Genomic DNA, 26,541 nt, shown 5'->3' with positions numbered 1-26,541 from the left:
AAGATGGAATGACTGGGAGTCTGAATATGGCTGAAAATCATGAAAGGGAATGAAATAACTCCAACTCTTGGAAGGTGAGGCAGGGTGGGAACTGGGAGTGCTGGCACATGCACTTAGACCAACATCTTTTACAGAAACAATACAAAGACGCTGTAAGGGTCTAAATTAATTGCATAAATGCAGGGATGGGGCAAATATTAACAATAAGACACAAAAGGGCCACACATCAGCGGCCATTTCTGAGGTGCCAGGAGCAAAATCAGGATACTGTGTGTAATCCTTGCACACACAGCCACTGAGGGTGTGCGCAGACCACCAACGCCACCCCTCCATCGGCCCCACCAACCTGCCCTCACCTCCTTTTATGAAACCGACTCTTCCCACTCCCCCTCCAGGGATGGGCAAGGGCACCTGTTTCTTGCTCTCACTTCTTCCAGGTGCAGCAAGAGTCCCAGTAAAGCCATGTCTGAATTCTTCATCTGGCCTCTTAACAATTTCTGATTAGGAGACAGGCTGGGACCTGAAATCTGGGACATGAGACCCTTTGCTGCAGTGCTTGCAAATGGACAAATGTCTCGTTGTGCAACAAAATACAAAAAAAACTCATAAGGAACTAAAAATAACCGCGTGCATGTGCAATTGGGAAAAAACATAAACAACAAGGTGTATGCACACACAATTCCACTTCTGAGGACTCAGGAGCAAAAGCAGGGCATCCCCAGGGCACTACATATGCACCCAGCAAAGGGAGGAGCAGACCACCTAAGCCACCCTGTCCTGACCCCCAGACCCTCACCCCATGTAGGGAAGCAGCTCGCCTGACTTAGGGAGGGAGCAAGGACACCTGTTACTTGTTTTCGCTCCCTCCTGTTGCAACACAGGTGCCAATAAAGCCTTGTCTGAATTTCTTATCTGGCTTTTTATCAGTTTTTACTGATTAAGAAGTCCAAGAACCCTGGCTGGTGGCATTTATAGAGTTTAAGGACCCTAGTAGTAACAAAGGCATCTTGTGTTTTAGTCACTTTCGAGTTGGACTCTTCGCAACCCTATGGACCCTAGGCCGCCAGGCTCCTCTGTCCCTGGGATGTTCTAGGCAAGAATACTGGAGTGGGTAACCATTCCCTTCTCCAGGGGATCTTCTCCACCTAGGGATGGAACCCAGATCTCCCACATTGTGGGCAGATTCTTTACCATCTGAGCCACCAGGGAAGCCCGAAGACATCATAAGTCAAAACAATTTTTAAGTTGCAAATGTCAAGGGTGACTTGGCTAAGATGATAGAGGAACCAGGAGAGAGTGATGTCAGGAAAGCTAACTGAGAAGACCTGAGGATAGAGGAAGGGCTCCAGCAACATTGTCAAACAGTGCAAAAACCAAACAAGCAAGCAGCCCACACAGCTGTTAACAATGAAGGAAGGTGGCTTCATACAAAGCCCAAGGATGAACTTAAAACTGGGATTTTTTTTCACAGTCAAGGCCAGTCGACTTGTTTTTCCTAAGAAGCCAATTCATGTTCTCCTTCACCGCCCTACCCTTTACTCCCTTCTTTTACGTAGTGTAAGTCTCCTTCAAAAATCGCTGATTTGAGGGACTCACTTCCCACTCCTTTCCCCTTCCCCTCTACTTGCCATTTCCTTGGCGACCATCACTTAATTAACCCAGGGAGAGAGAGGGCGTTGCCCGAGGGAACAGAATCCACCCGAGCAGCTGCTGAAAGAGCCGGAGAGGAGCGAGGGCTGGCTGAGCGGAGAGAAGCACGGAGCAGGCGCGAGGTGGGGGCGATGGGCGGCTCCCCACCTCCGGGACCCGGTCTCCGGGGCGCAGCACGTGTCGCGCGAAACTTGCAAAGCGCGGGCTACGCGACGGGGGCTCAAGGTCTGGGTGGTGTCGGGGCTGCGGGGACGCATTGGCACCCGCAGGTTCCTCCTCTGAGCACCCATCGCGCTTTGGCTCCCAGGTCTCTGATCTTGCTTCTTTGTCCACCAGTCTAACCATTCTTAAAATCCCCGTCTTTTCCTTTAAACTCTGTTCTTTCCTCCTTTGTTCAAAAGTTCCGGACTATTGCTAAAACGGCGCGCCTCGGGGCTGCTGCTATTTTTTTCCTTCACTTTGGGAGCAACGGCTGAAACTTAAGAGCTGAATTTGAGTGGGCTTCTGTCCTGGAGAAGGAAACGGCAACCCACTCCAGTATTCATGCTTGGAGAAGTTCATGGACAGAGGAGTCTGGTGGGCTACAGTCCATGGGGTCGCAAAGAGTCGGATACGATTGAGCAATTAACACTGGGGCTTCTGTGGTGGCTCAGACGGTAAAGAAACCGTTTGCAGCGCAGGAGACCCAGGTTGGATCCCCGGGTCGGGTAGATCCCCTGGAGAAGGAACTGGCAACCCACTCTAGTACTCTTTCCTGGAGAATCCCATGGACAGAGGAGCCTGGCGGGCTGCAGTCCATGGGGTCGCAAAAAAGCCCGACGTGACTACCAACGTACTTTTTGGACTTGAACAGGCAGCTGGGAGCGATATTTGCACTTTGGTGTTTTTGTATAGCACACAAACCTTCGAAATTCTACTTGACTGCTTAGATTTGGGGGAGAGGGGAGTTAATAACACAGCCCGCCAAGGGAAAGCTCATAACAGGTTGCTGAGAAAAATGAAGAGGGTTAAAGCTTTGCAGTTTTGTGGCCAAGCCTGTGAATTGAATGATTAGGTATTTTTTAACCAGGCTGCATTTTATCTGAGGTGAACATCTGCTTAAGATTTAAGAACACCTACAGAGGATTTTGTAGGAAGAAACGTGTTTTAAAAGAACAGGCTTTACAGAGCTTTAAGGTTGCTCCTGGGGACCTATTTGCTATTAATGGTATTTCTCAGTTTTAGACGTGTATTTCTTGGGAAAAAACAAATTTTCTTTTTTTTTTTTCTTTCTTTATACCTCAAGTTGAATATGAGAGTTAAGTCCCCAGCAATTAAGATTCCTGGGACAAGTTACACAAGCTTTTTGAATCAATGCATTTTTAAAACAAAAGAAATTGAATACTGAATTGTTTTTCCCATTTAAGTTTCAATTTCATCCACAGTATTTGAAATATTTTTCAGAAAGATGGTATAATTTTAAAATGTGAGGAATTACTTCCAGCAAAGTAGCACTGTGTAGGTGTTCTAGATTTTCATTAATTAAGCTTAAATACTTTCACACAATGCAATGTAATTTTGTATAATTGCCTGATAATTCGTTTGATTGCTAACACCTCCTTTGTATTTAATTATGGCAGCTCCTAGAAGAAAATTGTTTGGCTCTTTGTCATTTGTTGAAAAGTATTGATGTATCCAGTTTTATTGGGTGGACAATATCACGAAGCACTTATCAATGCCTTAATGTTTGGTTGGATGAGCAGTCTAAATCATAAAGACCTGATTTTAAAGTGATACATGCACAACCTAAGGAATGTTCAATAGTTTAATTTTGAAGCTAAAAATATACATGTTTAATTGAGCTGAATTGGTGATGGACAGGGAGGCCTGGCATGCTGCGATTCATGGGGTCGCAAAGAGTCGGACACAACTGAGCGACTGATCTGATCTGATCTGATACTTTTGCAGATGGAGAAATCAATTATTCTACTGCTCTGCATACAATATGTTGTTAAGGTAAGACATTTTTTAATGTACCCTTTTTGGAAAAACGAATGGGCAAGAAGTTATTGCATTGAGTCTATCTATTTTGGAAAGTAGAGTATAAGAGAAATAACACTAAATATTAGATTTAGCACCGAAGAAAAAATGTCTGCTAGGTTGCTCTGCAAATATATGCATATTTGGTGGCAGCTGTTTTCACTGCTTGCAGATTGGGGGGATAATCACTGGAGAAGGAGCGATCAGAACTTGGTAAAAGACCAGGTAATAGTGAACCATTTTAAAGTTGTTTTTGGTAGGAAGTTTGATGAATATCTCATTCTCTTGAGAGTTGAATTCTTATTTGTTGTCTAGGGAACATATAGGTCTCTGATAATGTGGTCTGGCTGTTTTGCCTCAATTGCTAATATTTTCTTTACCTACAAATGAACCAAGGTTTTAAAATTAGAGTCAAGTGTTTTGCATTCAAACGTAGGTTCATTCTGAGTGTTGTCAAGAATCTGTTATCATCGAGGCACACAGTTTGGAGTGCTAGGACGGTGTGCTGGGATCTTGTTTCTTTATCCCCGTGGACCCCAGAGTCACCGAGATTCCTACTGTGCTGAGTGTGTTAGTTGCTCAGTGCGTCCAACTCTTTTCAACCCTGTGGACTGTAGCCCACCAGGCTCCTCTGTCCATGAAAATTTCCAGGCAAGGCCACTGGAGTAGGTTGCCATTTGCTATGCTATGGGATCTTCCTAACCCCAGGATCGAGTATGCATCTCCTTCTTCAGCAGGCGGATTCTTTACTACCAAGCCACCTGGAAGCCCATGGTATTTCCTGCTGCTGCTGCTAAGTCGCTTCAGTCGTGTCTGACTCTGTGCGACCCCAGAGACGGCAGTCCACCAGGCTCCCCCGTCCCTGGGATTCTCCAGGCAATAACACTGGAGTGGGTTGCCATTTCCTTCTCCAATGCATGAAAGTGAAAAGTGAAAGTGAAGTCGCTCAGTCACGTCTGACTCTTAGCGACCCCATGGACTGCAGCCCACATGCATCTAAAATTTGCCTGCTTTCATTTTACTTGCCTTTCTTTTACTCATTATTATAGTTGATTTACAGAGTTGTGTTAGTTCCTTCTGTACAGCAAAGTGAATTGTTTCTACATATATCCACTCTTTTTGTAAGATTCTTTTCCCATATAGGTCTTTACAGAGTGTTGAGCAGAGTTTCATGTGCTGTATAGTAGGACCTTGTTAGTTACCTCTTTTGTGTATAATGATGTATATATGTCAATCTCATCCTTCCAGTTATCCCTTCCCAACCTTTCCCCCTTGTAACCATAAACTTGTTTTCTACATCTGTGACTCTTTTTACTGTTTTGTAGATAAGTTCATTTATATCATTCTTTTTTTGATTCCACATATAAGCGATACTCATACAATATTTGTCTTTCTCTGACTTCCTTAACTTAGTATGATAATCTCTAAATCTATCCATGTTGCTGCAAATGGCATTATTTTGTTCTTTTTTTTATGTTTACTGGCCTTTAAGTTTTTTCCCAAACTGTGCTTATAAATAGTGTATCCAATGGATGTTATTTAATTCATGTGTAGAAATTAATGTTTCTAAAATATTTTAAAATTATAATTTGGTATAGTCTAGGTTTCATTTTTGTAAATTTGCTTATGAAACAATAACCAAGAATGCATTTTAATTTTTCTTCAGCATTAGTTTTCTTTCTCATTTCAGATCTCAAGAAGTTTCCACTATACACCAAAGAATAAAGAAACAACAGTTTTTATTGAATGGGATGAATTTCCTAAGGGAGGAAGTCCTGAATTTTATTTTTTAAAATACCAACTTGTTAATAATTTTGCTCAAAAAGTAAGGCATCTTTTATTTTATGGCTCTGATAAAAGTGATCATAGTAAATTTGTTATAACTAAATGCCTCATCATAAATAGGAATTTAATAGCTATTGCAATTTCTTACTTAATTTTACTAATATATATAATTCTAGCATTTTATGAACTATCTTTAATAACTAGATCAAAATAGTATTTGACTATTTCATCATTAGCATGTTTATGAATTTTCCTTTATAGAATTTATATACTACACAGCATTTTAAAAAGTAATATTTTATGTAAAAATAATTTATGTTTGGATTTCATATTGGAAAAACTGCTATGAAGATATACAGCAGTCAAGCTTCTAATTATAATGTATCTTATGTAGTTAATAAACGTTTCTTAGGCAAATGAATCTCCTTATTTACAGAATGTTAAAAAGATTCTTGCAGAATCACGAAAGTTTCCAAAATCAATACTAACACTTGAAGAAAATGAAGATTATGACATCATTATACAGTCTGTAAAATATGGACAAATTTTAAGTGAAAAGTCATTTCAAACTCGTAAGTAGTGTGTATGTGTTGTTCAGCTATCTTACCTAGTCTTGAAAGGAAAAATGTTCTATTACCAGATAATTTGAATTTTACAATGATGAACAGATATGTAACGGTAATCAAAAATCACATCATGATAGTATTTTGTTTGATTATAATTTAGTTTTCAAAATTTAAAGGAAATTGAAGCTAAAGTAAGAATACAGTTTTCAGTTTTGGCATTTAATGTGTGCCAATATGGTAGATAGGTTTAGTGAAGATTTACATACAATCCAGATTATCCTTAACAAACTATAATGTGGATTGTAATCTGCTGTGATTCATTCATTCTAAATAGAGTACCAGAAACTCCCATATAATCCAGGAAAGATGTTAGGTCAAGTTTTTCCATCATGGTGAATCTTTGGTAATTCAATATCCTTTGTGTTTCATTCCGTTTTATTTGAAACTCTGCTAATTATTCGCCCTGATCTTTTAGGTGGAGTATCAACTAGAAATATTAAAACAGTAGCAACAAGTACGAGTGTTTCTTTTAACTGGAGTGTGCTATCTTCCAATGACATTTTGGTGTCAATATCGCTTAATAATTCTTCACAAATTATGCAGAATGTCATGTTTTATGAGTGGGATGATTTGAAACCTGCCACCTTATATGTTTTTACACTTGAATTTAAACAGTTGCATTTGGATTTTATAAGTATACTTCAGAGATTGGATATTCAAATTGAAACAGGTATGTAGATATTTATTAATTTATGTATTTATTATGTATCTTGTAGATAAATTGGTAGCTTTTAAAAAGTGAATCAGCCAAGTATTAACCAGTGTAAACTACTTGTAAATGAATTAGCATAGTCCTCTTTTTCTAACTATATTATTCAGATATTTGACTGATTTATTGAACAAGCCGAATTTAGCCGGTAAAGATAATTTTTCTTCCATCACTTCTTTTAAACTGAACCAAGTAGGTGCTCTTTCTTTTAACTCTGACAATGGTTCATATAGATTTCCCAGGAGATACTGGAGGACAGAGGAGCCTGGCGTGTTGTAGTCCATGGGGTTGCAAAGAGTTGGACATGACTTAGTGACTGAACAACATATAGAGTCCATGAATTTTTAGGTAACTTAAATATATCAATGAATGGTCTCATTTTCAGATATTAAATTATCAATAAAATATAGGATAGCATAGAAATATTTCATTAGTACATCCAGAATGCAGTGGACCCTCATAAATAATACAAGGTGAAAAATACAGCTCAGCAGACTTAGAGTTCTAACTACCAACTCCTCTGGTCTCAAGTTATTTTTCAGAAACATAGCATCAGATTGGATGCTAGGACATTTAGAGAGATCCTAGTCCAGAATGGTTGCTTTATGGTATGTCAACGGATTGTATCTCTAAGAAGAAAATTCTTTTAAGAATTTGTGTCAAATAAATCTATCTTTCCTGAAAGAGGAAAAAAGTATATAAATTTTTCATTCTATTTGAAGTTTCTCCATTACTCATCCCCAATCAGACCTGACCTAAATTTGAAATACTGCAAGGGGGAGCTGAATGTGTTCAATTCCTGTTTGGTGTCTTCCTATTTCCTGTTCCTTCTCACACGTAGATTTGAGGACAGAGTCCTAGATGGCTAATAGGGGCAATGCACTTTTTGTGATGGGCTGAGTCCCATTTCAATACCCTGTACAGGAACATTAAATGAATCACAATATCTCTTATAATAAATTTTGTTAGTAAAAAGACAATAAGGTAGTTAAAGCATTTCCTCTCATACTTCTTCCCCAAGGAAAACAAGACAACAGTTCAAAATATCCTTTTCAGAGTGAACCAGGTCAGAAAAAGAAAAAATATATAACACATATATACGAAATCTAGAAAAATGGTTCTGATGACGAACCTATTTGTAGGGTAGGAATAAAGATGCAGACATAGAGAATGGATTTGTGGACATGGAGGGAGAGGGTGGGATGAATTGAGAGTAGCACTGACCTATATACACAACCATGTGTAAAATAGACAGTGGGAAGCTGCTGTATAGCACAGGGAGCTCAGCTCAGTGCTCTGCCGTGACCTAGAGGGGTAACCTGAGGGGGATGGGAGGGAGCTAGGAGAGGGAGGGGATATATGTGTGTGTGTATATGTGTGTGTGTGTGTGTGTGTGTGTGTGTGTGTGTGTATCTGATTCAGATTGTTGTACAGTAGAAACTAACATAGCATTGCAAAACAGTTATACTCCAATTAAAAAAAAAATCCTTCTTACATCTTCCTAATATGTTGTGTTGGTCACTGATGCTTCTTCAGCATGTTTTTACTCTGAACAGGCTGATATTTTCCTGTCTTTCTGTGGTGTGTAATCTTGGAGAAAGGACTAAATGGCTAGCCATTCCAGTTGTTTTTTTTTTTTTTTTTCTGGAAAGTGAACCCATTTGAAGTCAAATGACAAAGAGCAGAATTCATAGCAAGCATGGTGTCTTGTGTATGTGTGCATGTATGCTGAGTCATATCTGACTCTTTGTGACCCCATGGACCATAGCCTGCCAGGCTCTGTTCCATGGAATTTCCTAGGCAAGATTACTGGAGTGGGTTGCCATTTCCTACTCCAGGAGAGCCTCTAAATTAAAAAAAAAAAAAGCCTGAAATTTACTTAAAAAGTTCTCTAGCAGTATAAGAGTAAAGGAAAGGAACGGTAACCTAAAGTAATTTAGGAAGAAAAATATTTGTGGTTTTGTGTTAAGTTGTAATTGGGCAATAATTCTGTATAATTAATTCTTAAAGCTACTTAAAACTATTTTAGTTGGTAGTAATTCACTTACTACTAGAATAAAGCAGCTTTAGCACTTTTATTGGTTTGGGAGAAATATAGGGAAAGTGTACAGTTAATACTATGAGGTTTTTGGAGTTAACCTCTGTAGATGTTAAGAAATAGAATTATGAAATGTTATATTGCTGAATCCATCTTTAACAAAAGCATTTTTCTTTTGGTAGGTTCATGTTCACAAGGATGGGTAGCATTAAAAAATAGCTGTTATAGAATTAGCAAAGAGAGTAAGCCATGGAATATAGCCCAGCAATATTGTAAGTTGTCCTTAAGTTCTGCACACCTGGTGGATATAAAAAATGAGGAGGAAAAAAAATTTGTATTTTCACATCTCAGGTCAAAGAATCAAATAATAATATGGACTGGTCTTAACGACTTTAAGGTCAGTAGATATAAAGAATATGTATTGTGATAAAACTGTTTTTACCTATGTTCATTCATTCATCTATTCCTTCTTACCTTAATTCAGTAAATATTTAATGAGTACTTCGTATAAGTAGGGGATTCCCTGGGGGCTCAGACAGTAAAGAATACACCTGCAATGTGGAAGACCTCGGTTCAATCCCTGGGTTGGGAGATCCTTGGAGAAGGGAACGGCTACCCACTCCAGTATTCTGGCCTGGAGAATTCCGTGGACTGTATAGTCCATGGGGTCGCGAAGAGTTGGACACGACTGAACGACATTCACTTCACTTCCTATAAGCCAGACACTGTTTCTCTTTATTTTTCCAGTATCTCTCTTTTTTAGAGTATTTATAGGTTCACAGCAAAATTGAAGGAAAGACAGAGATTACCCATGTACCCTCTACCTCCAGACACACACTGCCTCCCCCATTAGCAGCATCACCAACCAGAATAGTAATCTGTTACAACCCAGGAGCCTGTGTTGATACATCATCATCACTCAAAGCCTAGGGTTTCCATCATGGTTCAGTCTTGGTTTCATTCATTCTATGGGTTTGGACAAATATAATATGTATCCATCATTTTAGTATGGTACAAAGTATTTTCTTTGTCCTAAAAACCCTCTTTTCCCTGGCTATTCATTCCTTCCCCACCTCCTCCAATCTCTTTTGTAGGCATTCATTTCTTTACCTAATTTTGCTTTTTCCCAGACCCCTCTTCAATACGAGTGATCTTATTCATTTATTCTTTTTCCACCTGAACCAGTTCTCAAGCCCACTTTCCTCTTATGAGTTTCAGTTCAGTTCAGTTCAGTTGCTTAGTTGTGTCCAACTCTTGGTGGCCCCATGGACTGCAGGACGCCAGGCCTCCCTGTCCATCACCAACTTTGGAGTCCACCCAAGCTCATGTCCATCGAGTCAGTGATGCCATCCAACCATCGCATCCTCTGTCATCCCCTTCTCCTCCTGCCATAAATCTTTCCCAACATCAGGGTCTTTTCAAATGAGTTAGCTCTTCGCATCAGGTGGCCAAAGTATTAAGGAGTTTCGGCTTCATCATCAGTCCTTCCAATGAACACCCAGGACTGATCTCCTTTAGGATGGACTGGTTGGCTCTCCTTGCAGTCCAAGGGACTCTCAAGAGTCTTCTCCAACACCACAGTTCAGAAAGTTTCAGACATATATCTAGTTTTCTTCTGTTTGTTTATCCCTTTTGAAATTTTCCACAGACACTTCAATATTGCCAAAACTGACTTGTCACATCCTTCCCATCAAACCTGCTCCACTGCCTCTATTTCTTACCTCTGTGAAAATACAGTAATATGAACCTGAAAGCTTGGAGGTCTCCATTTCACTTCTTTCACTGTAGATATCCAGGTTTTAGAGCTCAGTTTTACTAAAAGAGATACAGAACAACCTGAAGATTTTAGTCAATACCAGTGAGATAAGGAGCGAGTGACATTTTTCTCCAAACATTCCTACCCCTGTGGAATAGCTCATGAAATTTCATTTTGGTTAAAGTTTTGTAGGAAAGCTTGAGACCTAACACTACCTTTGTCTAATCTGTGTTTTCTTCTTGGTGTTCCATTTTATTTTTATTTCCTGCCACTCTGTTCTCCATGAGATACCCTGATCTCTCATGACCCAAGGCAAATTCTATCAGTTTTGATACCGGTTTTTCTTTGGAACTTTGTGTAAGCTTGGGTGAAACTGTTGGCAATCTTTAACTGCATTTTTATCATTCCCTTAATGAGATTTCTTTATCTTTTAATGGGCAGCGAAGGAAATTCTAATAAAGATTCCTCAAACCACAGTTCATCTAGAAGTCCCCCTTCCAGTGTGCTAGTCTTTCCAGTAGGCCAGTTATATACATATATTTCTTTCCTGCTTCTGGCATGTTGGTTCTGAACTGTTTAAATTAGAATGCTGTCTTCCAATAGTTATGGTTACTGGTTTTTGTTATGAAGTTAGATCATATGCTTGTGAGAGGCAAAGTGAGGCTCTCAAGGCATCCTTGTGGTGGTTATGAATTTTTCTAAAGCATCTAAGATACAGATTCTGCTTTAAGATACTTAAAAATAATTTGAAAAGTAAGTGAAACATCAAAGTAACAATTTCAAAAAAACTTCCTTTGTAATAATAGCTGAGTCCTATAATATCTTCTAAGTGCTAAGTGTAGTTCTATATGATTTACTTGTATGACAGAGGAAATTAGCACACCTGTGGACAGGCATCAGAGTCTGACCTTAACCACTATATTCTATGACCTTTAAAGCTGGTCTCTTGAGGTTGACATCAGAGTTAACTTCTGGGTCAATCCTTGTGGTAGATTGAGAAAGTCATCACCCCTTTAAGTAAACCCATGCTGAGTAAGGGTAAGTTTGTTACTGGATGTCATAGAAAAAGACTGATTCATCATTACATCCTAGCTTCCAAATGGGACTTGGCCACTCAATAGGAACTTAATGAAAGATTAATAATTTCTATATTCTACTTTTGGAAGGGTTACATAGGTAATTCTCATTGAGTTCTCGCAACAGCCTTATGAATAGGCAATGTAATTATTCTCATTTTATAGATAAGGAAAATGAACTCAGAAATATCCTGGGTCACATAGCTAATAAATGGCCATGCCAGACCGCAAACCTGTATCTGTTTGACCAACACTCATGCCCTAATCGTTTGACCATACTGCCTCTGTCTGTTTTCAAAATGGCAGTAGAGTATATGCAATACAGCAGGCTCTGTAAGGAAATTATATTCCTGCCTTCTACTTGATGGAATTGGAATCTACTGTTTTAAAATCTCTTTAGAATATCTGCAGGGAGCAGATCTTTTTAGTTTTCATCCATGCCTCTAGCTTGGCACTTGCTTGATGCTGGGGATGGCGTCATAAACACAGAATGGACATAGTCTCAGTTTTCATAGAACTCATTGTCTCTAAGAATTGTATTTGATTTTGAGGCACTGTTATGTGCCTGGTCTCTTGCATTCATACTCTAAACCTGTGGACTGCCACGCAGAGTGGTCCTGATGAGCTCCACTGCACTGGTGAAAATATTTCATTTCTAAGAGGTCAGCGGTTGTCTGTTACTTATATAGTAAGTGGCAAAACTGTTGATTAGAATCCAGTGTATTTTTGTCAAAGCTTCCACTTTTCCTACTACCCCTTTCAAGGAGAGTATCCACTACCTAGAGGGAGATTTATTACCCTTGAAAGTTGAGGTTGATAATACTCACTACTGACATCCTTAGCGGAATGGTAATTGAAACCTCTTCTGATGCTTAAGACTTATGTGATGACTTGAATCAAAATAACCTCTGAAGAATAAAGGGTCTGTGCCTGGCATTGTTTTGAGCACTTCACATGCACTGCCGGTAATACTCACAACAAATTAGATGTAGTTTCTATCACTACACCTGTTTTACAGATGAGAAAACAGAGGTTTAATGTGAAAATTTATTCTCCTGAAGACATGGCTAATGAATGGATGAAAATGAACTCTGCCTCCAGCTCAGAATCTTTATCATGAAAGAAATCTACATGAAAATATGACACTGGTTGATGATTAAACAATCTTAGAAAATTTTATAATATAGATATCTAATACAAATCTTTAAATACACATATTTGAAATGTGACTTTTCCTTTAAATTGGCTTAATTTGTACATCTTATTACAGAAAGAAGGTCATCTCACGTGGACAGATGGATCATCTTTTGACCTTAAGGAAAATGAAATACTTTCTTTCCCACTACTACCCAAGAATGAAACAGATTGCTACATTTTACAGCAAAACTCAACTGGATCAAACTATTTCTTTACAGGATTTTTCTGTTATATTCCGTTGCCATATATTTGTGAATATGAATGTAATTATTTTTTTAGTATTTGTCTATTCACGCATCTTATTCTTTTATTACTTTAAAGACAGAATTATAATTTCTAATAAAAATAATTCTCTTCTATTTCTTTTAGCACCTTCTCTGCAGGAAGACCTTTTGTTCTATATAAAGGATGTTGGAACAACTGAAGTTGTATTTAGTTGGAATAATTTGAGTGCTTGGAATAATTTGAATAAGTGGCTGAAACTTGGGTATAAAATTATCATTAAGTATTATTTAGATTGTACAGAAGAGCAACATTTTGAAAGCATGCCCCCAGATACTACAGAGAAAGCAATTACACAGTTGTATCCTGGCCGTGTTTACAGATTTTTATTCTCTGCAATAAATGAATGGGAGGCAAAAACTACTTTAAGTCCAGTATTCGTTGTTGAAACACGTAAGTTACAAGATATATGAAAGTATAATTTTTCAAATATTTAATATCATCATTAGCATGTAATTCCTGAGGGTCTGCTATTTTCTTATAAGATTCTGAGAAATCTCTCTTTAACCATTTAAAATTACAATGAATCTGTTTATGTGTTTGGCTTTCCTATTAAACTATATACCCAGAAGGGCAGGAACTATATCTTATTTACAGTAATGAGACCGGTTCCCAGTTCACAGTAGGTAGTAAGTTTGGGGGAAGCTGAATTTTTGATGTGCTAAAGCAGGAGATAAACAGACATGCATCCTGAATTATAAGGAACTTACAATGGAGAGAATTAGTAAGGAATAAAATTAAATGCAAACAAAATTGTATAGAAAAGTGTAATTACCCAAATTCCCAGTCCATGGTATATTTAATAAATGCTTTTTAGAATTCAGAGGGTGAGTGATAGGGGCAGAATTATGGAAAGGATAGGTTTAGATTCAAACTTGAAGAAAAGCACATCGTGAGCAAAAGTGTGGTGATGTGAATTTGTAGGAAAAGAACAGTGTGGATCGACTGGAGATCCAGGCATGAGGTAGCAGTGGTTTGAGCAGTAGGCGGCATCAGGTCTGGGCATGCCAGCAGTTTCCTTTTAGATGGTTGGACTTGACCCTAGAAATGAAGGAAGTCCATGAAGACTATGGTTTCTAAGCCTTGTTTTACCTTTTCCAAGTACTTTAATGCATTATTCTACAGTCTGTCTCCCAGCGTTTGGAATAGCTATAGAGAAGTGAGAATTGAGCTTCAGAAAGAAGTCAACTGACGAGACTAACATGGCTTGTTAAGCCGTGCAGGAATCCAGGCACCCAGATGGTCTTATTTTAACTGTTGAACTATTGCTTCTAAAGAAAGAATCAAAAAGAATGTGTGTGCATGTCTGTGTGTTGGGAGGGTAGGGAACGGATACAGGTTTGAGGCTGATAATTGCAAGGTGCTGTTTTAGGAAAATTAATATGGAGGGATTAACGGGGGAAATAACTGGCACCAGATGAAACAATTTGGAGTTGGGAAATATTTCTGTAAGAGGATGAATGCCTGAGTTCCAGTGATGTTAGGGATGAAGAATGAATAATATGAGGTCCCCGCCCTCTTGTCGCAAGGCAGAAAGAAAAGACACATATAACATGATGGCTGAGTGCCAGAAGTAGCATTTCGGTCACGCTTGTAATAAAAGTGAACAGTAGTGTGTGTCAAACACTTTGACAAGTGCTTTACCCTCCACATTTTATTTAATCTTCATAAGTACTACTGTAATACCTATTTTATATTCAAAAAACCTGAGGCTCAGAAAGAATAAGTAATTCACTCAGGAAGTTGGAGATACAAATTGGAAGGGTCAGGGCTCAAATCTAATTTTCCTTTTCTCTCCAAATGTAGAGAGTATCATGGAAGTACTGAGAAGAGGTTACTCTGCCAAACCGTATTACTAGTATAATGTCTTTTTTTTTTTTTTGGTTTCTTCTTATCTACTAGGTCCATTATCACCCCAAAATGTCACAGTTACTCATGTGACCCCAACAGAAATATTTTTACACTGGGATGCTCCAGATCCTGTATCTTTTGACCATTATCTTGTGGTTATTTTGGATGCTGAAAATGCTAAATCAGAAGAAGTGTTTGTTGAAAAACCCAACACATCCACAACAATTGGAAATCTCAAATTTTTCCATCATTATCTGATCTATCTATTCAGTGTGGCAGAAAGAGGAACTCTAAGCTACTTTGAGAAACCTATTTCAGCCATTACAGGTATGGGCACATTTTGCCTTTTGATCAGTACAAACTGCATACTTTGAAATACTGTTTTGCTGAAATTTAATTGTGTTGATCCTTCATTAGTACAAAATGATCACAGTTGAACATTTGTCTAGATGTTGAATCATGACTCTAAGCATGGATTCTAAATACTAAATTAATTTCGATTTACACAAACTCCTTAAATATCTGCATTTTTCCTACCAGATTCCTTGAAGGAATATTTCTTACCATAGCCTTTGTTGGAAAATAAATTATCCTAAAAGATGAGGATTAGTTACCCAGTTCTCTTTGATAGCTTCAGACCCAGCAAGTAGGTCTGCACATTTAATCATGCTCTTTTCCTGTGCAATGTTATGCGTTGGCCTCTAGGGGGCAGTGTCACCCCAGGACTTCTGGCGAAGATGGTTCTAAACTACACTCACCTGGGCATAGCAGTTTTTGAATCACTGTCTAACATAATCATTAAAGTAACTTATCTTTTAATTAATCATTCTATTTACCCCCTAAAGTCAGTCTTTTTTGAAAGGAAAAAACTCGATTCATGAAAGCACATAACTCAGCACATTGTATCGTTTGTGCAATGTGTAGTTAGCACGTTTATACGCAAGGTTCTTTGAAATTTCACCAGCTAAAATTTAAACAGGAGAACGGAGGGAGGAGGAATGGAAAGCCTGCATGTGCACAGCCACGGATTAATTAACCTTCTCATACTTAGGAATACTCGGGATTCTTTGACAATGACGATGATGATGATTTGTAAAACAAATAACAAAGTACATCATTTCATGCTTACTGAATGCAAATACTTAGGATACATGCATTCAGTGTTGCAAATCCTAATCAGAAGTATTTTTCCACTTGGATACTAGAGAGCAGATGTTTTCTTATCCCCAGGCTCAGACAAAGCATGTCAATTGATACATGCTTGAGTGAGTTCCTGACACTTAAGGAAGATGCTTTCATTTTTAACTGACAGACTAGGAGGATTTCTCACAGATTTAATTTTTAAATCAGATTAAAATCTTCTGTGGGATATACCAATTTGTGTAGCAGAGGGACAGGAGAAAGGTTCATGTGAGTCTGCACATTTAATTGTGTGACTTGCTATGTATGTTGACTCTAAACTGATGAAGCAGTGCGTGTTTAAGGATTTAGTAATCCAGTCCTCTTACTTTCCTATGGTTGAAGCAATATTCCTTCCCCCCCCCCCAATCATTGTTTACTCAATAGATTATGTTTTAGTGTCAGGAATTGCATTGGAGACTAGAAATGCAAAGATGAATAAGACTAGGATCTACCTTCAGAGGACTTAACATCTTAATGGAGTGAAACAAATTTTTAAAAATAATGATTGTGTGTTATAATTGCTATGAAGGCTTATGCTGTTGATACCATAAGAGCATAGCAAGGGATCAGTTAACTCAGACCGGGGTACAAGGATAGCTGTGAGAATCTTTGTGAAGGGGTGATACACTGAGTCATGAAGGGAGATGAGAGTGAGCCAAGAAGGAGTGGGGATCCAGAAGCATGCCACGAGGAGGGCAAGCAGCATGTGAACAGACGGAGAGGACCGGAATAGAGGCATCCACCTGGCTCTCACGGGGAAAGCCAGAGGAGGCTTTCTGAAGACTGACAACTGAACATTAGGAAATGATGAGTGGATTGGCATGGCTGGAGTACAGGGGGACATATATTGAAGGTCTGGAAAATGTAAGCTAAGCACTCAACAGGAAGAGACTTGATGGAGTACATTTTATTCATTAAAATTTAACTGTTTTGGGTTAATGGAGTCTTTGAAAATGTGGAAAAAATAATGGACTTTCTCCCATAAAAATGCACAGGCATGTATAGAAAATTCTTTGAGTAACTATAGGACTATAACAGACTCCTTAGTTTTGTAGGTGTGTGTGTAAGAAAAAATATCTAAGTTGTTTCACCATGGAATCTTTTTAACAGTTTTTCTAATGGAACTATTCTGAAATTTCCTGATAATTTTACATAATCGATGTCAACACCTAGAGTCAAGCTAGCTTCAGTTTTGTGAAATGAAGTTACTATGAAATGAATAGACCCAGAATATTTTCCTAAGAAGTTAAAATGTAGTGTTTGATTTTGTTGATTAGGAAATTAACTTCAAAACATATTGAAAATCAACTTATAGTTTCTGAAAACAAAATGACTATGAAAATCATGGAGAGTTCTTTTTTAAATTATTTTTTAATTGAAGGACAATTGTTTTACAGAATTTTGTTGTTTTCTGTCAGACATCAACATGAATCAGCCATAGGTGTACGTATGTCCCCTCCCTCTTGAACCTTCCTCATATTTCCCTCCCATCCCACCCCTCTAGGTTGATACAGAGCCCCGGTTTGAGTTCCCTGAGACATACAGCAAATTCCCATTGGCTATCCATTTTACATATGGTAATATAAATTTCCATACTCTACCCATACATCTCACCTCTCCTTCCCTCTTCCCGTGTCCATAAGTCGGTTCTCTATGTCTGTTTCTCCATTGTTGCCTTGCAAATAAATTCATCAGTACCATATTCCTAGATTCCATATATATGCGTTAGTATATGATATTTATCTTCTCTTTCTGACTTCTCTCTGTATAATAGGCTCTAGGTTCATCCACCTCATTAGAACGGACTCAAATGTGTTCCTTTTTATGGCTGAGTAATACTCCATTGTGTGTATGTACCACAAATTCTTTATCCATTCATCCATTGATGGACATCTAGATTGCTTCCATGTTCTAGCTATTGTAAATAGTGCTACAGTGAACATTGGGGTACATGTGTCTTTTTCAATTTTGATTTCCTCAGGGTATATGCCTAGGAGTGGGATTGCTTGGTCATATGGTGGTTTTATTCCTAGTTTTTTAAGGAATCTCCATATCATCTTCCATAGTGGCGGCATCAATTTACATTCTCACCAACAGTGCAAGAGGGTTCCCTTTTCTCCACATCCTCTTCAGCATTTATTGTTTGTAGACTTTTGATGATGGCCATTTTGACCGGTGTGAGGTGATATCTCATTGTAGTTTTGATTTGCATTTCTCTAGTAATGAGCATGGAGAAGGCAATGGCACCCCACTCCAGTACTCTTGCCTGGAAAATCCCATGGATGGAGGAGCCTGGTAGGCTGCAGTCCATGGGGTCGCTAAGAGTCGGATACAACTGAGCGACTTCACTTTCCCTTTTCACTTTCATGCATTGGAGAAGGAAATGGCAACCCACTCCAGTATTCTTGCCTGGAGAATCCCAGGGACGGGGGAGCCTGGTGGGCTGCCGTCTATGGGGTCGCACAGAGTCGGACACAACTGAAGTGACTTAGCAGCAGTAATGAGCGATATTGAGCATTTTTTCCTGTGTTTGTTAGCCATCTGTATGTTTTCTTTAGAGAAATTTCTGTTTAGGTCTTTTTCCCACTTTTTGATTGGGTTGTTTGTTTTTCTGGTATTGAGTTGTTTGAGCTGCTTTTATATTTTGGAAATTAATCCTTCATCAGTGGTTTCATTTGCTATTATTTTCTCCCATTCTGAGGGTTATCTTTTCACCTTATTTATAGTTTATTCAGCTGTGCAAAAGCTTTTAACTAGGTCCCACTTGTTTACTGTTGTTTTTATTTCCATTACTCTAGGAGGTGGGTCATAGAGGATCTTGCTTTGATTTATGTCATTGAGTGTTCTGCCTATGTTTTCCTCTAAAAGTTTAATAGTTTCTGGTCTTACATTTAGGTCTTTAATCCATTTTGAATTTATCTTTGTGCATGGTGTTAGAAAGTGTTCTATTTCATTCTTTTACATATAGCTGTCCAATTTTTCCATCACCATTTATTGAAAAGGCTATCTTTGCCCCATTGTATATTCTTGCCTCTTTTGTCAAAAATAAGGTAACAAGAGAGGTGTGGGTTTATTTCTGGACTTTCTATTTGTTCCATTGGTTTATATTTCTGTTTTTGTGTCAGTACCGCACTGTCTTGATGACTGTAGCTTTGTTAGTATAATCTGAAGTCGGGAAGGATGATTCCTCCAGGTCCATTCTTTCTCAAGACTGCTTTGGCTATTCGGGGTCTTTTGTGTATGAATTGTGAACTTTTTTGTTCTAGTTCTGTGAAGAATGCCATTGGTAATTTGATAGGGATCACAGTGAATCTGTAGATTGCATTTGGTAGTATTTTCATTTTCACAATATTGATACTTCCTACCCAGGAACATGGAATATCTCTCCATCTGTTTATGTCATCTTTGATTTCTTTCATCAGTGTCTTATAATTTTCTGTATACAGTTCTTTTGTCTCCTTAAGTAGGTCTATTCCTATATCTTTTATTCTTTTTGTTGCAATGGTGAATGGGATTGGAAAATCATGGAGAATTCTTTAAAGATTATTTAAGGTACAGCTTCTCTGATAGCTCAGTCGGTAAAGAATCTGCCTGCAGTGCAGGAGACCTGGGTTGAATCCCTGGGTTGAGAAGATCCCCTGGAGAAGGAAATGGCAACCTACTCCAGTACTCTCGAGTGGGTTGTACATGTACAACCCCATGTACAGAGGGTACAAAATCCCATGTACAGAGGAGCCTGGTGGGCTGCAGTCCATAGGGTTGCAAGAGTCAGACTAAACCACCAAACCAAGGTAAAGCTATTGAACAGTTTAAAATTGCATAATTATCCTTACAAACATGAACTAATTATTGATCATTGTGCCTTAGAACTATCAAAAGTTTAGGGGAGGCTTGTAACATAAGACAATGTGATTAAAAGGAAGGCATTACAATTTCCAGAGAATAGTAGTGAAAATTGTAAGGCGTGATATTCAAATAAATTGTGTAAGAAGAAAAACTAGTGTCTTTTGTTCGGTTATTACAAAAATAGTCAAGAACATTCTCCAATACTTGAATAGTAATAACAAAGACACCTTTTTTCCCCTAAAATTTAGTCCTTTTCAAGACATGGTGACATGAGGATTTGTTTACTTTAAACATGAATTAATACTAAATTGAGATATTTTTACTCAACAGCATGGGTAATAACAGACAATAAAATGTATGTATTTATGTATTTTTCAAAGGTATTAATCCACCTCAGAAAATTTGTGTAAAACCTGAAGATGTGGATGAAGACAGTATAATTCTCCAGTGGGAACCCCCACAAGATGGCCATGAGGTCTACATTCAAATCAAATCCATAGCAAATACACGAGAAATCAGGAAGCTTTTTGTAAAGGATGCTAATAGATGCAAGATTGATCACTTAACCCCTGGAATGACATACAACATTGGAATGGCAACAATAATGAGTGGGAACTTGAGCGAGCTGGTAACTATTCAACAAACTCTAAGTGAGAATCAGATACTTTTCATTTCTTAACAGATATTTCCTGACTTGGGGGTATTATAAAATAGTTTCTGATAGATTTCTCTGGTAGCAGGTTTTACCTTTTTAAATAGATTGTTGGTGTATTTCAGGATCTGGAGCAATTTCCATCCATTGTATCTTGCAAGTGTCCTATGTTTGAATAAAGGCAGCACTGTTTATGTTTAGGAACTTCTTCCCAAAGTCACACTGTCTAGGTTTGAATCTGAGTTTAGCTGTTTCACTAATCCTGGGCAATGCATTCAACCTGTTTATGCTTCAGTTTCCAAATTTGTAAAGTGAAAATAATAGTGTAGGTTTCATGGGTTGTCCTGAGAATAACTGATTTAATAAATATAAGGACATAGAACAATGCCTGACATATAGGCACTGTTTGTAATTTTTATTGTCTCCACAGAGGCATGCTGTAGCATACCAGAAAGAAATATTGAAATAAAAGGTTTAGGGCCAAAAAGTTTTTCATTTCTCAAACAATTAATTCAGTGAACAATAATTTTTAAAAATGTAATAAGGAAGAAAGAAAAGGAAAAAAGTAAATACATTAAATAATATTCATAGATATTTATAAATTGTGATAAACCTTAAGGAAAGCAGAAAAATTATGTCAATGAGGGTGTTAACTGAAAAAAAAAGCACAACGTAAGAGCAGTGAGTTGCAGTTTTATTCAGGGATCTTGGTGAGGACTGTAGCCTGGGAGACAGCCTCTCAGAGAGCTTTGAGGAACTTGCTCCAAAGAGGCAGGGGAGAGGCCAGTATGCAGGTGATTTTGGCTAAGGGACCTATGCAAGCAAGCATATGCCATGGTGGAAGATCACTACTCGTCACAAGGAACAGGTATCTCAGTTCATGATTTTAGTGCTTTTCCAAGTATGGGAAGATGTAAGAATATGGGGTCATTAACATTTTTCCTGAAGCATATCCAACTGTTTAAGGGCCTGTTCTGCCTGTTTTCACAAAGCGTAGTGTGCTCCATTCTGTTCTTCATCCTGAGTTCCTTTAAGGGTGTGTTGTAGGTCAGCAAGGGCAGTGACTAATGATTTACTGTTCCCTTGCTAGAAGAGTGTGGCCATGACACACCTGGTTTACGAGAGTAATTGAAGAGGGATGGAGATGCTACTGTAGATGGACTGTAATAGGAGTTGCATTTGATGGAGGCTTAAATGATAAGGAGGAGCCAGAGCAGAACAAGATGGAGGAAGGGTACTTTAGAAATGAACAACTATCATGAAGAATGTAAGACAAGGACAGACTTGGTGTCTGAGAACAAAAAGGCCAGGATAAGGAAGAGGGAGAAGGGTAGTAGGAAATGATATGGCATGAGGATTCAGGGTCAGAGCACAGGGAGCCTGCAGGCTGTGCTTTTGACTTTGTTCTGAGGGCAGTGGAAAGTCATTGAGGGGTTTATGCAGGAGAGGTGACAGGGTGAGGTCACCTTGTCACAAAAATGTCCTTCTGATATGGGCAAAGAATGATTTGTTTAGAGGCGAGAAGGGAACTGGGAAACTGGTTCCAGGGTGTTGTAGAGTCGAGGCAAAAGGTTATGGTGAGAAAGATAGGGAAGTGCAGCTGGAAAGTAGTGGCCACGTTTTACAATATGAAAGTCCAAGCTTTCATGTTGGCGTGCTTATGATGAGTAAGTGAAAGTCGCTCAGTCATGTCAGAGTCTTTGCCACCCCGTGGATGGTAGCCCGCCAGGCTCCTCTGTCCTTGGAATTAATTCTCCAGGCAAGAATATTGGAGTGGGTAGCCATTCCCTTCTCCAGGGGATCTTCCCAACCTAGAGATCGAACCCTGATCTCCTGCATTGCAGGTAGATTCTTTACCATGAGTTACCAGGGAAGCTCCTGATCATGAGCAGAGGAAGGGAGAAACTGGGTGTTTGACTTGACTAATTTAGGTGAATAGTGATGACTCTGAGGAAGGAAAGACCATTGGACCTCACAGGCCTTTTAGCTAACAATAAGGGTAGTCTGCTGGGAAAAATGAATTAATTAAAAAAAAAATGTGTTAGCAGTGTCTACATTAAGCCAGCATGAAACCTTCCTGTTTTATCTTTCAAAGACTAAACTGAAATTTATTTCCATAGTTCCATACTTAAATTTTTGAGAAAAAACTACCTAAAGATAATTATCATAGGAAAGTTATGAAAAATAAGACAATTTGATAATTAAGCAAGATATATTGCTAAAAAATCTATTTTATATCTGCTAAACAACCCAACATAAATTTATATGCAGGATGGAAGTATAAAACTCAAATGTGTAGATGAGAAATGAACTGTTGTCTTAGAGCCACAATCATTACCAGAATGGGGTTAGATTTTCCCCATATTGTCTCTGGGTCTAATTTTTTGCTCCATGAGATTTAGATCACTGAATATATTTTTAAACTGATTTTCACCTGTAAAGTCCTATTCTTGTTTGACTCTGGGGAACTCATTCAACCCATTTACAGATAAGAGTCAGATACGACTGAGCGACTTCACTTTCCCTTTTCACTTTCATGCATTGGAGAAGGAAATGGCAACCCACTCCAGTGTTCTTGCCTGGAGAATCCCAAGGACGGGGGAGCCTGATGGGCTGCCATCTACGGGGTCGCACAGAGTCGGACAGGACTGAAGCGACTTAGCAGCAGCAGCAGCAGCAACCATCTAAAAACACACCTTACCATCCTTTCTAGATAGTCAGTTCCTTTGAAATCTTATGCAGATGTCTGTCTTCAGGTGCAAACATAGATCTAAACTCTGCTTAATTCAGATACTTATTGATAAAGTCAGTATCTAACAAGAATGCTGAAACGTGGATTAACATATAAATCTGAGGAAGGCTAATAGAATTTTAGGGCTTAAAGTTCTATTTAACGTTTTGAAAGTTTTTTCTTTTTGAACTGTTTTAAAGTTCAAAAACAGAGACCTTCTGGCCAGTGCAGCAAGGATATACCATTCTTCTGATCATTGTGTAATGCACCTCTATCATTTCCGTCTAGCTTGGAGCTGTGTCTGTTACTCCAGAGTGTCACAAAGTTGATCTGTTCATTGATCCATGTGAAAGGACGTCAAGTTTGGAAATGCCCATTAGGTGCTCGTGGTGTCTATATTTCCTCTCCTTCAAATACTCCACTATTTCTTCCTTTAAAAACAAACAAACAAACAAACACGTTATTTATCTTTGGCTCTTCTGGGTCTTCACTGCTGGGGACGCTTTTCTTTGTGATGGGTGGGGACTACTGTTGAGTTTCAGTGCTTGGGCTTCTCATTGTGGTGGCTTCTCTTGTGAGGAGCACTGGTTCTAGAGCGCTCAGGCTTCAGTAGTTGCGGTTCCCCAGCTCTTGAGAAGGCAATGGCACCCCACTCCAGTACTCTCGCCTGGAAAATCCCATGAGTGGAGGAGCCTGGTGGGCTGCAGTCCATGGAGTCGCTAAGAGTCAGACACGACTGAGCGACTTCACTTTCACTTCTCACTTTCATGCATTGGAGAAGGAAATGGCAACACACTCAAGTGTTCTTGCCTGGAGAATCCCAGGGAAGGGGAGCCTGGTGGGCTGCTGTCTCTGGGGTCGCACAGAGCCGGACACGACTGAAGCGACTTAGCAGCAGCTGCAGCTCTAGAGCACAGCCTCGATAGTTGGGGAGCACAGGCTTAGCTGCTCCATGGCATATGCGATCTTCTCAGCCCAGGATCGATCCCTTGTCCTCCTGCATTTGCAGGTGGATTCTTAACCTCTGAGCCACCAGGGAAGCCCTCCACTGTTTCATATAATCCTGTCGGTCTTTCTATTCAGTCCTTAAACTTTATAATCACTTTTGGCATCACCCGATTATTTATCATTCATCATTTTCACTTGTGTCAAGATGATTAAGCAAATATTAGCCTATCCCAAGGTGCATAGGTAGACATTCTCTCCTTGTATTCATTTAACAAATAATTACTGATAATTACCCTTTATTGGATTGGCCCAAAATGTTCATTTGGGTGCTCTCAATCTTATGGAAAAACCCAAATGAACTTTTTGGCCAGCCCAATATTATATCCTGTCGCTCTTTTTTCCATACACTTTGAGGCAGCCAAGCATAGAGGGACTTTTACCTTTTAATGAGCTTCTACATGTTACAGACATGTAGGAAAAAAAATTAATTTGCACAATGCTTTTTCCTTTGAACCTTCTCTCTCCATCTGTCTGTGTTATCTCGAAAGCAACTATTGGTAATGAAACTTGATGTTATTAGTGTGCACCTGATCTATAAAATGTGCCCTTTGGGAGAAGGTGGTGCTTACAACAACAGACCTTGGAACCAGATTACCTGGGTTAGAATCACAGCTCCACAATGACCAGTTCATGTCCTTTGGAAAGTCATTCACTCTTTTTGGTCATCAGTTTTCTTCTCCCTAAGATGGGAGTGATGATAATCTTACCTGTGTTATGCAGTTACTGTAATTTAAAGGCTCAGACACCAAGCAAACACTCTGAGAGTCTTGGTGATTATTGCCACTTTTCTCTCTACAGGAGCAGAGCGGCGGCACTGAGGAGCTTTGGCCGTCTGTAATGGGAAGTGAAGTTGTTCTAGCTGTGTATGTGTCTGTTTTTGTCAGAGGAATTAGTGAACCCATTTTTCTTGACAGAAGGAGAGCTATAAGAGAGCTGGTGTTTGAGTTTTCTTTTTTTCCTTTCACAAAAGAATAAATTTTAAGATAGACTGGGCATCCCTGTGCGTTTATTCTAACAAACCTATGATAAAAAGCCTTTGAATTTGGCCTGGTTTAGTTTATCTCATATTGAAAAAACCTCACTCAGCCCTCAGGTTGCCACTTCCTCTGAAGATTTTGCAGGAAAATAGGTAAGGATGGAGGTCCTGGTCACAGAGGTGGAGACTCGTTGGAATCCAACAGAAACAGCAATGCCTTTCTTTTTCTTTTTTTAAAGTGTAACCTGCTCCCACTTGAGGTTTCAGAACTTTGCGGCATAGTTCTGAAGAGAAGGAATAGCTTTATCCTGTTCTACCCCTTTCCAGCCTTGGTGCCCCTCTGCTCTAACACATCACTCGTTAATACTGTTGGCTACATCTGCCTGGACAAGTGGAATTGATGTAAAGCTTCACATTTACCCACTGAAGGGAGTGTTTCCAGCTGTATCCTTTCAGAGCCTACAGTAAACAAGGCCTATTTAAAGCACTGACCCTCCCTAGAAAATGTTTTCAGTACCCAAGAAGCTGGAAGTGATTGTTTCCATGAGTATATCAGTCAGTCATTTCCAAACCCCAGATGTTTAATTTCTGTTCAAAGTATCTTTAGACGTGTTCACAGATCATTGCCCATAGATTCAGATGGGCTGGATACTTGTGGGATATCATGCTAGTCTTGGAAAAGTCCTACGTACTGTGAGAGCTTTCCAAGCTGCATGGAATTTAGAGAGGAAACCCACCAAAGATGTTAGTAATGACAGAAGAAAAGTAAATACAACTGGAAAAAGAAAAACATGGTAAAAGTGCCTTGAAACCCAGTAATATACTATATGGAGTGTGTTATGGTTAGTATAGTGAACATTTCCTGATAAATATTCCAAGAACAGAAGAGGAAACTTCTATTATTACAGCTGAATGAATTGATGGAGATAGTGCACAGGTTTTATGTTCTATATTTCTAATTATAGATGTGTGTTTAAATCCTTTTAGATAGTACTGCCTCTGGGTAAAGTCAGATATTTAACAGTGACTTAGAACAAGTTCCATGGCCTCAAACCACATGTCACCAAAAAAAAAAAAAAAAAAAAAAAAAAACAGAGAAGGCCATCTACTTATTCTCTGGAGAGGGAAAACAAAAACTTTTTTAGAATGTATATTTG

At 38.8% G+C, this 26,541-nt stretch overlaps 1 protein-coding gene across 7 annotated transcripts; it reads left to right on the top strand.

Annotated features, from left to right (window-relative positions):
• Positions 1 to 25,401, top strand: LOC123333348 (tenascin-R). 7 transcript variants are annotated; one of them, XM_044941905.2, is made up of 11 exons: positions 1 to 74; positions 3,598 to 3,645; positions 5,360 to 5,494; positions 5,867 to 6,026; positions 6,496 to 6,750; positions 9,010 to 9,224; positions 12,930 to 13,119; positions 13,226 to 13,531; positions 15,041 to 15,316; positions 20,398 to 20,645; positions 23,689 to 24,009. In XM_044941905.2, the coding sequence occupies exons 2-11, from the start codon at positions 3,598 to 3,600 to the stop codon at positions 23,992 to 23,994; spliced, it is 2,139 nt and encodes a 712-aa protein (XP_044797840.2). In that variant the 5' UTR covers positions 1 to 74; the 3' UTR covers positions 23,995 to 24,009. The 7 variants fall into 7 exon arrangements, with proteins under 7 accessions (XP_044797840.2, XP_044797844.2, XP_044797836.2 ...); XM_044941901.2 differs by lacking the exons at positions 1 to 74; positions 23,689 to 24,009 and adding exons at positions 1,272 to 1,557; positions 25,207 to 25,401; XM_044941898.2 differs by lacking the exon at positions 1 to 74 and adding an exon at positions 1,272 to 1,557.
• Positions 25,402 to 26,541: the final 1,140 nt, after the last annotated feature.

Source organism: Bubalus bubalis, chromosome 4, assembly GCF_019923935.1.
Source record: "Bubalus bubalis isolate 160015118507 breed Murrah chromosome 4, NDDB_SH_1, whole genome shotgun sequence".
In the NCBI taxonomy this organism is placed as follows: Eukaryota; Metazoa; Chordata; class Mammalia; order Artiodactyla; family Bovidae; genus Bubalus; species Bubalus bubalis.
Note: the sequence above shows the minus strand (reverse complement) of the source record. Positions and strands in the feature narration are given on the sequence as shown.